We start from the raw sequence: 12,264 nt of genomic DNA on the forward strand, positions 1-12,264 counted from the left end.
ATCTTATTAGCTGACAATATTAATAGCACTTATTAGAGCATAAAGATTTGTGTGCAACCAATTAAGCGCCCATAATCCCCAATTCAGTCAGTTAACTGGCTTTCTTCTTACTCAAAATAAAAATCATTTTTGCTTTGAGCTTATTGAAAGTAAATAAAATAAATCATATTTAGCTTTTAACTTATTGAAAATAGTTAAACAGAATTCAAAATATATTTATAAAATAGTGCTAAAGCCATGACTGACTCATAAAATAAACATAGATATTTTATTTATTACTATTGAAAAGATCTATTATTATATATAAGCTGTAAGAATAAATGAATGTATGTATATGAAGTGTTTTATATTTAAAAGCACATTTAACAGTTGAGAGTTGCACCTGAGTATTGTTTTATATGGTACATAGTATGGATACAAAAATAAATAATTAATAAATTAATGATAATAATTATTTATATGGATTTATAGGAGCAGAGTCATTGATCCATTAGTCTTCAAAAACAATCAATAATGGAATGTAAAAAATATGAATGCCATAAGACTTTCTATCTAACAAAGTCCCCTCATTGATATTAAAAATATGTTTCATTATTTTATGATTTAAGCTTGTAACTTTATAAATGAATATATTCAATATATGTGGAACATGCTAAATACTTACCACATTTGCTAGTTTGTAGTTGTTTAATGGCCATTTGTATTGATGTGTGTGCGACTTCATTAGTTAACTACATATAGTACATATACAGTATGTAAATCAGCTATAGATCTCTGATTATACAATACTAATGTATAGGGCAGGGCGTTATAAAAAAAGCTTATGAAACGCTTGCGTTCAATTGGACTTGGTAATTGAGTGTGTTTTATGCGAGGCGCAACTCAAATTTCTAAACGCAATTGGGCGATGGAATTTCTGTCGGCCCGGGCCGCCAAATGTGGGTCAATTTTTGGGCAGTTGGGGCCGTTGGCCATGCCCTAGCTCAAGATTTCACTTTTAACAAGGAAAAGTCTGGGCGCTGCCCGTTGATTGAAATTTTGTATTCGTATTTTTTATTTATTTTTTTTTTATTTTGAAATATTATTTTAACAAGGTTTTTTTTTTTTTTTTAAACATTAACAACATAATATTATTATTATAGCGTTTATTTAATTACAGTTATCTGTTACTCTTTACTTGCATTGTATTAATTATTTTATATTATTTTTCATAGACAATTGTTTAAAATGCGAATTTTAAGGTTTTTTTTTACTGTTTTTTGTTATTTTATATTATTATTATTATTTAAAATTTCGTTTTTTTTTTTCAAAAATTTGTGTTTTTTTGTTAAACAAAAACATTGTGTTTTTTTTTTTTTTTTTTTGTCAAGCGGTCGCTGATCTCGATCTTGATCTATTTATTTTATGTAAATAAATTTATTTATCAGCATTTTATTTATTTTTTTATATTTAATCTTATGACAAATTTTTAGAATTTTACTTGTAAATATATTTTATAAATCGCGGGTAAAAACTAAAAAGCTTAATTACAGTTATGTTGACTATTTGATGTTATTTTTAATGTTAGTTTTTATTTTGTTTTTGTTTTTAATTATTTATACATTTTTAATGCACATAGTACTAAAATAATTTGTATGCATGTGCAATATATGACTATATATATATATATTTATATATAAATATAAATATTCATATACTTCTATACATACATATATATAAATAAATATGGTAGTTGTGAAAGTGCTACGAAATTATACAATAATTTTGTTTTCAATTTCGGCATTTATAAATTTAATAACGCTTTCTTTTTGTTTTTAAAGTATGCAATAATTACAAAATAACATTTGTTTGTCGCCCAAACATCTAAAATTATCATTTGTGTTTTGCTTTTATTTTTTTAATTATTTTTTTTTTTAGCTGCAAACGTTGTTTCCTATACAAAGTATCTAACTACTGTAAAATGCTTTACATTTACGAATATCATATATATACATATATATGGGTATATATACATATATACGTATGTTTTTTACATTTTACTCACGAAATTTGTCTACAAAACGTTGCATTTGTGTCTAGTTTTATGGCATTGAGTATTTCTAGGCGATATACAATATTATCATTAAATTCTATTTATTTTATTTTATTTTATTTTATTTTTTTTTTTTTTTTGGAACAAAGCTGAAACGTTGGCGCTTTCGATCTTAGCAAATATGAAATTGATTAATGAATAGAATGACATGAACTTATGTATATGAAATCAGGCAATTCGTATATAAGAAATGCCGAACGCAGCTTTGTTCAGATTTTCAAGAGCTTTTTCGATTTATATTTTATAAGCTATTTGTGGATAGTTCTCGTTTTGCATTCTGTATATTATTTGATTTTTTTTTTTTTTTAATTTCGTGTATTTTATTTTATTTTTTTATAATTTCATTTAGCGTAAACATGATTTAATCAAGTCTCACAACATCGAGAGTTCGTTTTGTTGTTCTTGTCAATGGGTTTTTCGCTGATGTGATGCATCTATATGTGCGTGTGGTTGTCTGTGTGTACGTGTGTGTCTATGTGTGTCTATGTGGGTGTGTGTGAGTATTTATAATTCTAAAAATTGTATAAACTATGTTATTCATTAAAAATTATGTTTAACTTTTGGGTTTACTCTATGCCTGTTATAAGGATTGCAAATGCTTTTTTCTTCTCATCTATATTAACTTTACTTTTTAATAGCCCTAGCAATAAATGAACTTGCTGCCGTATTATATAATATAATTTTTTCTTTTTGGATTTTTTTTTTTTTTTTTTTTTTTTGTTTCACACTACATACATACATACGTACATGCTGTATATATGTTACATGTTACTTTGAAGGCGCATACTTAATATTCACAATGTTCAATTTTTCGTTTCATTTGTTGTCTAAGCCTAAGGCTACTGTGTATATTATCAAAACAAACGCAACTAACCGAAAATCAATCTTAATGTTAATTTTTATTTTTACCTTTTTACCTTTTTGTTTGTTTTTTTTTTTTTTTTTGTTACATATTATTAAAAGCTCGAATTCGATTAACTTTTACATTTCAATAAGCTAAATTGATGTCACAACATGTTATTGAAAATCATATATGAATATTCGTATTTCGATTTCGAATGAGAACTGAACTGAATTATCTGCATTTTGTGTTTTCAGTTAAAGTACATTTAATGTGATTTCTATACGCTTTGGCAGTGTTTAATATTTGAACAAATCCATGTACCGAAAACTATTCTGAACATTAATGCAATGCAAATGCTTCGAAATGAAATGGCTTAACTATCTTTATACACATTATCCGAGTTACATATTTAGTCAACTATTTACAAATATTTACAAAAGAAATGAGACGAAAAAGAAACACACACAGAGCGTTTTATTAGCGGCTTAAGCGCAAGCGCGTGAACAATTCCAAAGAAGAAGAGCTTGAGACAAGTTGAGAAAGTGAAGGGGAAAGCGAGGACTAAAAGTTCATCTTTCGGTCAACATTCGTTTTATTTATCTAAAAAAATTTTGTTTAGAACACCACAGCTGCTGCTCAATAGGCACGCATGTAAAAAGCGCCGCACACATCATACATACAATAAAAATATTACTAACTACGTTTTGTTTTTTTTTTTCTTTTTTGTCAACTGCTCGCTAAATGTGTTTAGATAGTTATAGATCTATCTATCTATCAATGCTCGCATGTACTATACTATCTTCAGCTACATTCATATGTTTGAATGTATGTATGTATGTATGTGTTGCTACTGCTTAGTTATGATTTGAAATGCGCTACTTAGTTTAAATATATATATATTTAGGTATATATATGTGTGTATATATATATATATATATATATATATATATATATATGGATGTGTGTATGTTTAAGTATTCGGATTTATGTATTACAGAGAAGTTTACGTGGAATGGCCTTGATTAGAGATTAGGAAATATTTCTTATTAAAAAAGTTGTACACACATAAAGTGTATATGTACATATATGCTGAAATCTGAAGAAACTGAAATAGCTAGTGGCATGGGCTTGGGCATGCCTTCGACTCTTTCTTGACTCTAATGACGATTTGACTTCACTTGACTTGACTTTAAGTATGCAATTAGTATCATTTTTGCTGAAACAACCATTGTTTGTTTTGTTGACTATGCTTTGTTATATAAAAAACTTGGAATATTCGTCTATCCATACTATTTCTTCCTCTTCTTCCCTAGATACTCAATATGTATGCATGTGATTGTGGTTTATAAGGTTTAATTGTTTCAATTTCAATTAAATATCGCAAGGAATTTCTTGTTTTTTTTTTTTTTTTTTTTTTTTTGCGAACATTATAGGTAAATTAGTAATAATACGTTCGTATAAATTTTATTTATTTATTTAGTTTTATTTATATATATTTTTTTGCGCATGCTCAGAAACATCTAAATGCAGTTTTTGAACTTGAATGACTCAACTTTTGGATTTCCATTCAGCGGTCAAGCGATTTCTCGAATATCTTTATCAATTTTTCAGATACATAGTTTTCCGTTTTGTTTTTCTTTTTATTTTCATATTCATTTTCATTTTCTTTGGTATGTGCATGTCTAGCATCGATATACATATGCCGATTGTAGCGTAGTTCTTGTTGCTGCCTAGACACATATTTGTAGCTTTGCCTAGACCTGCTTATACTAAGCTATAGTGTGTAAGTATTTGTTATCTCTAAGCTTTAGCTGAATGCAAAATTAACACACGCAGGTGTACTCAGATTGAGAAGAGATGCACTTTGCATACATATTCTCTCCCATGTTGAGAGTAAAGAGTTGTTAAGTTGATATTTTGCTTGGTTTTCTTTGTTTAATGTGTAGCTTACCTCACTAATGGTTCCCAATTGCTTACGTCACACCATTGAGATGAATTTTCATATCGAATTGCATAATTTGATTTGTATTGCGATGATAGCGCCATGAACTGAACTCAAGATGTGAATTAAAGATATAAATTAATGATAACAATGTTAAATTAATGGCTAATGAAATTAATTGGCACAATGATAATGTCTATGACTAGTACATACCCATTGTTTAAGAATAACTTATGATTGTTGCTTCAAACTCAAGATTGTATACAGAGACAATTTATTGAAAACATATTGAGAAAGATTACAAATAATAATATAGAGAAATGAAACTGAAACCAAAACGAACTAACAATAATCGAAAAGAAAGAATAATTATAAGATACAATAAATGGGGATAGTTTGGGATACATATATAGATACATAGATAGAGATAAAAAAATTATAGATAAAATGTCAATTTCAAGGTTCTAAAAGGCATACGGAATGGTGTGGGAAGCAATCAGCTGACAATTGAACGATGGATATCAAAGATGTTGTTCTTTCTTTAATACATTTGTGGCTTTTATGTTTGCAGAGACTCTGTTGGTGGCGACAATGTCGTTATCCTTGATCGTTTAGCAGGATGGACGAAGCACTCTGTTGTTACGGTGTCTCCGCAAATATAAAAGCACAGAGTAACGCATTTATGGCACGCATTTAAAATTTTTACCTAACTTACGCCCATTGGGTTAGCTTTTGATTTAGTTACAATTCTCATAGGTACACAGAATATACACAGGTGTAAGTGTGTGTTAGTGTGTGTATGTGTATGTTTGTTTGTTGTGTTCTTACAGCTTATACAGATTATACCTATTGCCTATAACGCTAAACCTGAATGCGCTGAGCGCGGCGCGCTTTGAGCCAAATGTTGTGCCAATACTTTTGCCATAAATGCGTTGCTCTGCTCACAATTAACTTCTCCAACGTTCAAATGTACGAATAAGGACCATCAGTTAAGGCGCTACACAGTAACAATCAAGAGTTATCATCCTTGTTGGAGCCGCCCCCACCGACCCCGGAACCTTGTGTGTTGGTGCCGCGACCGCCAGCGGGCGCACGCACTGCGGGCGGCTTGTACTCCAAACCCGGATCGAATTGCATTAAAACGAATACCTATATGAACAAAGTATTCAAATATATTCTTTTACATGAAAGGCAACTGAGCTCACCTGATCTGTTGGCAGTAATGAGAAGTCATCGGGTGGGTTGGTTATTACATAACGCTTGCTGCTCGCATCACAGCTAGAACTAGTGTCCCTGAACCGGTAGAGTCCTATGCAGAGCATCCCATACGATTTGAGGGCGGCAACGAACAAGTCCCCATACTTTCCGCACTCGCCGAACTGCGCCAACGGCCCATCGTACAGCGAAATTTGTCCCACGCGACATCTGTGTTTGAGCCAAGGGAATTTAGTTGGCTAAATATGATTTCGTCTATGCAGACAGACTCACCTGTCGCGGTTGCTTAGACTGTCGATGGTACTGTAACCGCCCCGCAAGCCGGCACCCTCCGCCAGAATCAACTCCAGTTCGGGTGTGGCGCCGCCCGTGATCAGCGATCGGATCAGTGTTAAGGCATTTTGATTAAAGTATGTCTGCGATGCAGGATAAAAGAGCCGAAGACAGAGAGATAGAGAGAGAGAGAGAGAGAGGGAAGAGAAGAGAAGAAAGCATGGTGTTCAGGGGTCGCTGCTCATTTGGGGTGTGTCTGTGTTACTTGACTTTACCGTGGACATCAGCGAGTCTAACACACTCACAGCGAACGCCGTGCCGCAGGCGAACGGCTGCGTTAGATATAGTTCTGTATCTGGATCATCGTCGTCGTCTTGATCGAGAAACTGCACGTTACTATCATTGACCAGTTCTTTAAACGACAACCAACAATAAAACATTGTGTCCATTAGTTAGGTGCCTCTCTCAAATTAGCTCGCCAGTGTATGGCGGCTGACCATCGCCCCGTCTCTACCCCCATCTCCCAGCTAACCCAAATAATGATGGTCAGCCTCGCATACACCGCTTGAGGCAGGACGGTTTTCGTTCGCTCGTTCGTAAACTCGGCCAACCTAGTGCGATGCAGTTTACCTGTTATCATGGGCACGTTGGCGCCATAGACTGAGCCGCGACGCTGCAGCACAATCGGGCTGCCAGCGGTCGCGCTCAGATTGTCGAACTCCGGCCCGCGCTGGCTCAGCACGCCAATCGTGTCGTCAAAGGTCATGGCCTTGATGTTGAGCGAGGCCAGGATGGCCTCCTTGTCGGCCAGTGTTGGATCGTCGTTACTAGGAACTTTTGCAGACAATATGCAGCACATATCACACAGGTTGACGTTGACCGCCCGCAGATCGGCACGACTCAGCGGCGATCCGTTAAGCACCGAAATCTTGGGCAGATTCTGTAGCATTTTCCACTCGCGCCGTATGTAGTCAACGGAGCCCACGATCACCACGTGCTTCAGCTCGTGGTAATGGAAATTGGATGCACGCAACGGCATTACCAGATTCCTTAGCCCAATCAGCGGTGAGTCCGGATCGGCGAATAGGCAAACGACCACGTGGCCATTTAGGACCGTCATGGCCGCCTGATTGCGATCCTGCAGAGATGAAATTGGGATAGTGAAATCATAGTTCATAAGTGAATTCGGCTTCCCCCAGGCCCAAGCCATTTACCAGTATGCAGTCTTCTAAGCTCTTCGCCGGACTCCAATGGAACATGCCCGTGGAGTCATACTTCATTTCGGTCTTTTCAAAATCAAAGTCCTTGGACTGATCGTCCGCAATGCCAGCGGGCAAGGAGACGCCGCCGTTTTGATTTTGTGTGCCGGTGCCGGAGCTGCGACTCGTTGGCCTAGAGGCAAGCAGATCAGTAAAGAGTATTAACCAAGTGGGCCAGGTTACTAAATAAAGTTTTTTTTTTTGTGGTATTTTTGGGAATTTTTCTTATCAATTTCATGGCATATCAGATTATCAATCAATCAAAATAAACGCTACATCCAAATGCAAAGTGTTGTTCGTAACGCTACGAGTACGATTTTCGTTCAAAAAAACTAATAATCAAAATAATTTATGAAAATACTTGAATACTTGAGTAGTTGGAGCTTTTTAATTGAATTCAAATTGAAAGAAAAGTGTCTTTGAAACGATAGATAGCTAGATATATTAAAATATATGCATATATTCTTGTATGTATGCTGATAGAGAGAAGAGAGGTTGTGCTAGTAACAATAGTTGCGAAATTACGAATATCAAAACACAAATGACAAACCAATATACGTATTTTAAAATATGAATTCAGAAAAAAATACAAATCAATGTTAAACTACGCAAAACGCTTCCGCAATTGCCCGGCGATGGCGGCAGACTTATCGAATCGAATCGAATGGAATCGATTTGAATTGAATCGATTTGAATTGAATGCGACCGCCCTCGGGCGAATTGCGCAGATAATAGCGAGTGGCAAGTGTGTGTGTGGGGCATGCACGAGGGACACGCCACATGCAACAGCTGCGGCCCTTGCCGTGGTGCACTTCACAACACTAGAAATTAGTGCACAGTTCGCAGTCGGATTGAAAAAATTAAAAGTGCTGAAGAAGTGAATGCATAAAAGTATGTAGAAGATAGACAAAGAGAGGGCGAGAAAGAGAGAAGTACAGAGAGAAAGAGAGAAAGAGATGCCAAAAGAGTTTGGATCTACACTAGTCAATGGGTATATCGCATCATTGTATTACTTTGGAATTGTAGATGCATATGATGCCCTTTAAGTATTTAGGACTTTATAAAAAAAAAAAGAAAACTTGAAAAGATTGTTTTAAAAAACAATATTTACATATGTATCTATATATTTACATGAATATAGATAGCACTGGAATAAATTTAGCTTGAACTGGATCTTTGACTCATGGCGATTGAATTAGAAAACAGAGTCAATCAGTATTCAGTTTGCTTTAGTTATGATGAAATAATGCATGGAACTTGATGTACACGACATAAACACACACACAGACACAAACACACATATGCAATGATATATAAGCGATTCAAATGCAGCAAAGTTATTAACAATTTACAATTACGACACAAAAGTTAATCATGAGTATTATTATTTATGAAATGAAAATCAAGCTCTCAAAGAGAATGAGAGTTTTGAATAGGCGAAACAAGATGGATGAATTTACATATAGAGTATTACTATGTTGTATGAATCACACACACAGAGAGAGAGAGAGAGAGAGAGAGACAGAGACACACATAAATACATACATATATTAACAAATCAACGCACACAGAGAGCAATGTGATTAAAAAATTACGCATACGTATGGTTAACGAATTGTATTTGGTATTGATGTATGGAATAGCTTTCAATCAATCAATCAATTAATGTGTGTTTAACAAAATGCGCATAGTTTGAATAAGTATTTACGAATACTAAGTTATAGTAGTAGTAGTAGTAGTAGTTAAAAACGCTTTTGGCTTCTTATAATTTGAGTTAAGTAAAAATTTCTAGGAAATTATGGACGCATACATGAGCTTTTTAACTTCGTAAGCAAGTTGATAGCCCGCATAAGGGTTAGCATCATTTTCTGGTGGCCTGAAACAAAATGTTGTTTGTTTTTTATACATATAAAATTGTTGTTTTTTTTTTTTTTTTTTTTTTTTTTGTCTTTTTTGTTCATTTTTGTTTAATAGTTGTTGTAAAGGTGTTTTGTTAGTGAAACAATTTGTTAAGGTGTTAGAATTAGTCTATGTATATATTTATATATATATATATATATGTATAGAGAAAGAGAGAGAGAGAGTATTTAAAGAGCATTTACATATGTACGAGCCGTCGAAGGGCCATCGAACTTATTTTGTTAGGTGTATTAGAGTAAAAGAAATAATGATAAGGTGATCAAACTGAAGACGTATGTTTAATGTTTTGTTTCTGTTTCCTTGTTGCTGCTGTTGTTGTTCTTGTTGTCTGTTTTCTTATTTCTTATTGTAGTTGTTGCAAAAGAAGAGAAGGAAACGCAAGAAATCATAACGCATAGAATGCAGCTGAACAGCGAAGGCCATAAGTGTCTGCTCGATAACCGATTTGCTTTGCATATAGAACATTTGTATAATAAATACTTTGTAACTGAAGCCGAGTGCCCCCCTCGCAGTGTGTGTTGTTGAAGTGTAGTTGGTTCCGTGCTGTCCCGCCCAATGGAGTACACAAGTATATATATACGTATGTATATACATATATATATATTATGCACTGTGTCTGTATATATGTGCTCGGATTATGCTAAGGGCTGCCTCAATTCCGGCCACTCACCTGTTGTACTGCGACGGCGATATAACCTGGCCCTCCACCTGCCGGCTCACGTTCACCGTAGGCTTTACCTTGTTCACCTGCTTGCCCGCCGCTGCGGCGGCCGCTGCTGCAGCGGCCGTATTGTTCATGTGATGCATGCCACCTGTGCCGTTGCCAGTTCCGTTCGGGCGTCGCACGTTCCGATTGAGTACTGCAAGGAGAGCGACAGAGACAGAAAGAGAGAGAGAGAGATGGCAGAAGAAACAGATTAAGTTATAGCTGAGTGCATTGACCATCGGGCTTCGCTTGGAGTGGATAGAGTCGAGCTAAATACAATTTGACACTTACGATTCGTATCTTCTCTGTCACGTGTTATATCACCTGTCGCAGTTGCAGTTGTTAGGTTTTTGGTTGGCGAGCGAGACAGACAGCGAGAGCGAGAGCGAACAGAGAGAGAGAGAGACAGAGGGTGGGTGACAGTTTGTGTGAAAAAAGAGAGAGAAAACGGCAATTTAGTATGATTAAATGCTCTGGTACAGCTGGCAGAGTGCATAGGAAATTGGGATTGAGTCATTTATGATGCATTTTGGCCAAGTTAATCAAGAAAGGTACTTTGAGCCGCGTGTACGGAGGTAAGTAAGCGAGTTACTTATGCTTGAAGTTGTTGTTGCGATACTCGACTAGTGGGTCGCATATATTGTAGCTGTGATGCGTGTGAGTGGAGTCAAGAAATAAACAGTGTATTTAACAAGCGAATAGTATGTATGCAAAACCAAACACAACAGACACACACACACACGCACAAATGTTTACAAAAATATATAGTGAAATGCTTTAAATAAGTAGACATCAATATCGAGTTTAAATAATTTGTAAGAACAAGCTTTTGGTACAATAGAGTTGGCAGTTGGTTTCTTGTAGTAGTTGCTGTATATAAACATTTACATTAATTGAATGAACATTATTTATTATTTAATTTAATTATTTTGTTTTTATTTTTTCGTTTTTACATTAGCAATAACAATTTCTGTTTAAAATCAACGCAAAAACATCGGAATGCTAACTGAAAATATTTAAGAACCCAAAACAGAAACCAAAACATAAACAAATAGCTAATTATTGAATTGTTTTACTTTCTTTAATTGTTTGCAGTTTCTTATTTATATTTTAGTTAGATTTTCGTGGACATATTTTTGTAGTAGAGCACAAATGATAAGGCAATGATAAGGCAACTTAGGACAGACACATAAAAATATAAATGTATACTTAAATGAGATATACATGTGTGTGTGTGTACAAAGTAAACTGTAGGACGTTCTGTGATCAAAATAACCTTTCTCTTTCGTGTACAGAGTGGACAGACTTAAGTACGTATATCATGAGATTGGAGTTCTTAAACAAGCTGATATTGAGGACATTACCCGATACAGATCCACGCACATGCACCCGCTTGGGTAGCTCTGGTGGCGTAAATGTGGGTGCAGGATGGTGTTCATCTGTAAGATATTTTTGGTATTGTTATCGCACAGCTTCAGGTAATCAAATTGGTTTTTATATTTGTTTTGTTTTTATTTTAATTTTTTTTTTTTCGTGTAAAAGACAATGCTTTTTTATGTGAAGCTCAAAAATTGTAATTTTTTTGTTTTTTTGCTGTTGTAGGACATCAAATTAGACTTTTGGGGGGAATATAGTGTTTGTGTGAAACTAAAACTGAAAGAGTTGCGGTTGTACATAAAGCAAGATCACAATATCTTTTCACAAATCATACGCAAATCAAATGGGCTCGACATTGGGTGTGTGTTCAACCGAAAGCCATAAATGAAAAGTAAGGAAAATTGATCAACATGATCAGGGGAATGAATTCAGGCAATTTTCTTTATATTTATTTGGCTTTTTTCTTGGGAACTGGTACTAAACTACATAATTGTATTATTTTTTATAAAAAAAAAGTGCATATATATAATCAAGACCTTAATAAAACATGCGAATAAATACGGAATTGCGAAACTGGAGGCAATCAATAGTCAATCGATAGACAAGTGCACGACACTACAATAAGCAGAAAGCAAG

The 12,264-nt window shown here is 34.6% G+C and overlaps 1 protein-coding gene across 44 annotated transcripts in view; it reads right to left on the reverse strand.

Moving 5' to 3' along the window:
• Nucleotides 1-1,805: 1,805 nt before the first annotated feature.
• The window catches only part of LOC6572415 (calcium-activated potassium channel slowpoke), a 59,447-nt gene continuing 48,988 nt past the window's right edge, over nucleotides 1,806-12,264 (reverse strand). For 18 of the 44 annotated variants that reach the window (XM_044007599.1, XM_044007594.1, XM_032728137.2 and 15 more), the window contains 10 exons: nucleotides 11,616-11,690; nucleotides 10,543-10,575; nucleotides 10,216-10,405; nucleotides 9,436-9,501; nucleotides 7,581-7,758; nucleotides 6,997-7,504; nucleotides 6,642-6,778; nucleotides 6,367-6,509; nucleotides 6,084-6,303; nucleotides 1,806-6,027 (listed from right to left, as the gene is read on the reverse strand). In XM_044007599.1, the coding sequence (XP_043863534.1) occupies nucleotides 5,890-6,027; nucleotides 6,084-6,303; nucleotides 6,367-6,509; nucleotides 6,642-6,778; nucleotides 6,997-7,504; nucleotides 7,581-7,758; nucleotides 9,436-9,501; nucleotides 10,216-10,405; nucleotides 10,543-10,575; nucleotides 11,616-11,690 (1,688 nt within the window). In that variant the 3' untranslated portion in view covers nucleotides 1,806-5,889. Of the gene's footprint in view, nucleotides 6,028-6,083; nucleotides 6,304-6,366; nucleotides 6,510-6,641; nucleotides 6,779-6,996; nucleotides 7,505-7,580; nucleotides 7,759-9,435; nucleotides 9,502-10,215; nucleotides 10,406-10,542; nucleotides 10,576-11,328; nucleotides 11,691-12,264 lie in introns of those variants that run through there. The other 26 variants (XM_032728138.2, XM_044007609.1, XM_044007608.1 and 23 more) reach the window with 6 other exon arrangements.

This window comes from Drosophila mojavensis, unplaced genomic scaffold (genome assembly GCF_018153725.1).
Source record: "Drosophila mojavensis isolate 15081-1352.22 unplaced genomic scaffold, ASM1815372v1 contig_19, whole genome shotgun sequence".
NCBI classification, from domain to species: domain Eukaryota; kingdom Metazoa; phylum Arthropoda; class Insecta; order Diptera; family Drosophilidae; genus Drosophila; species Drosophila mojavensis.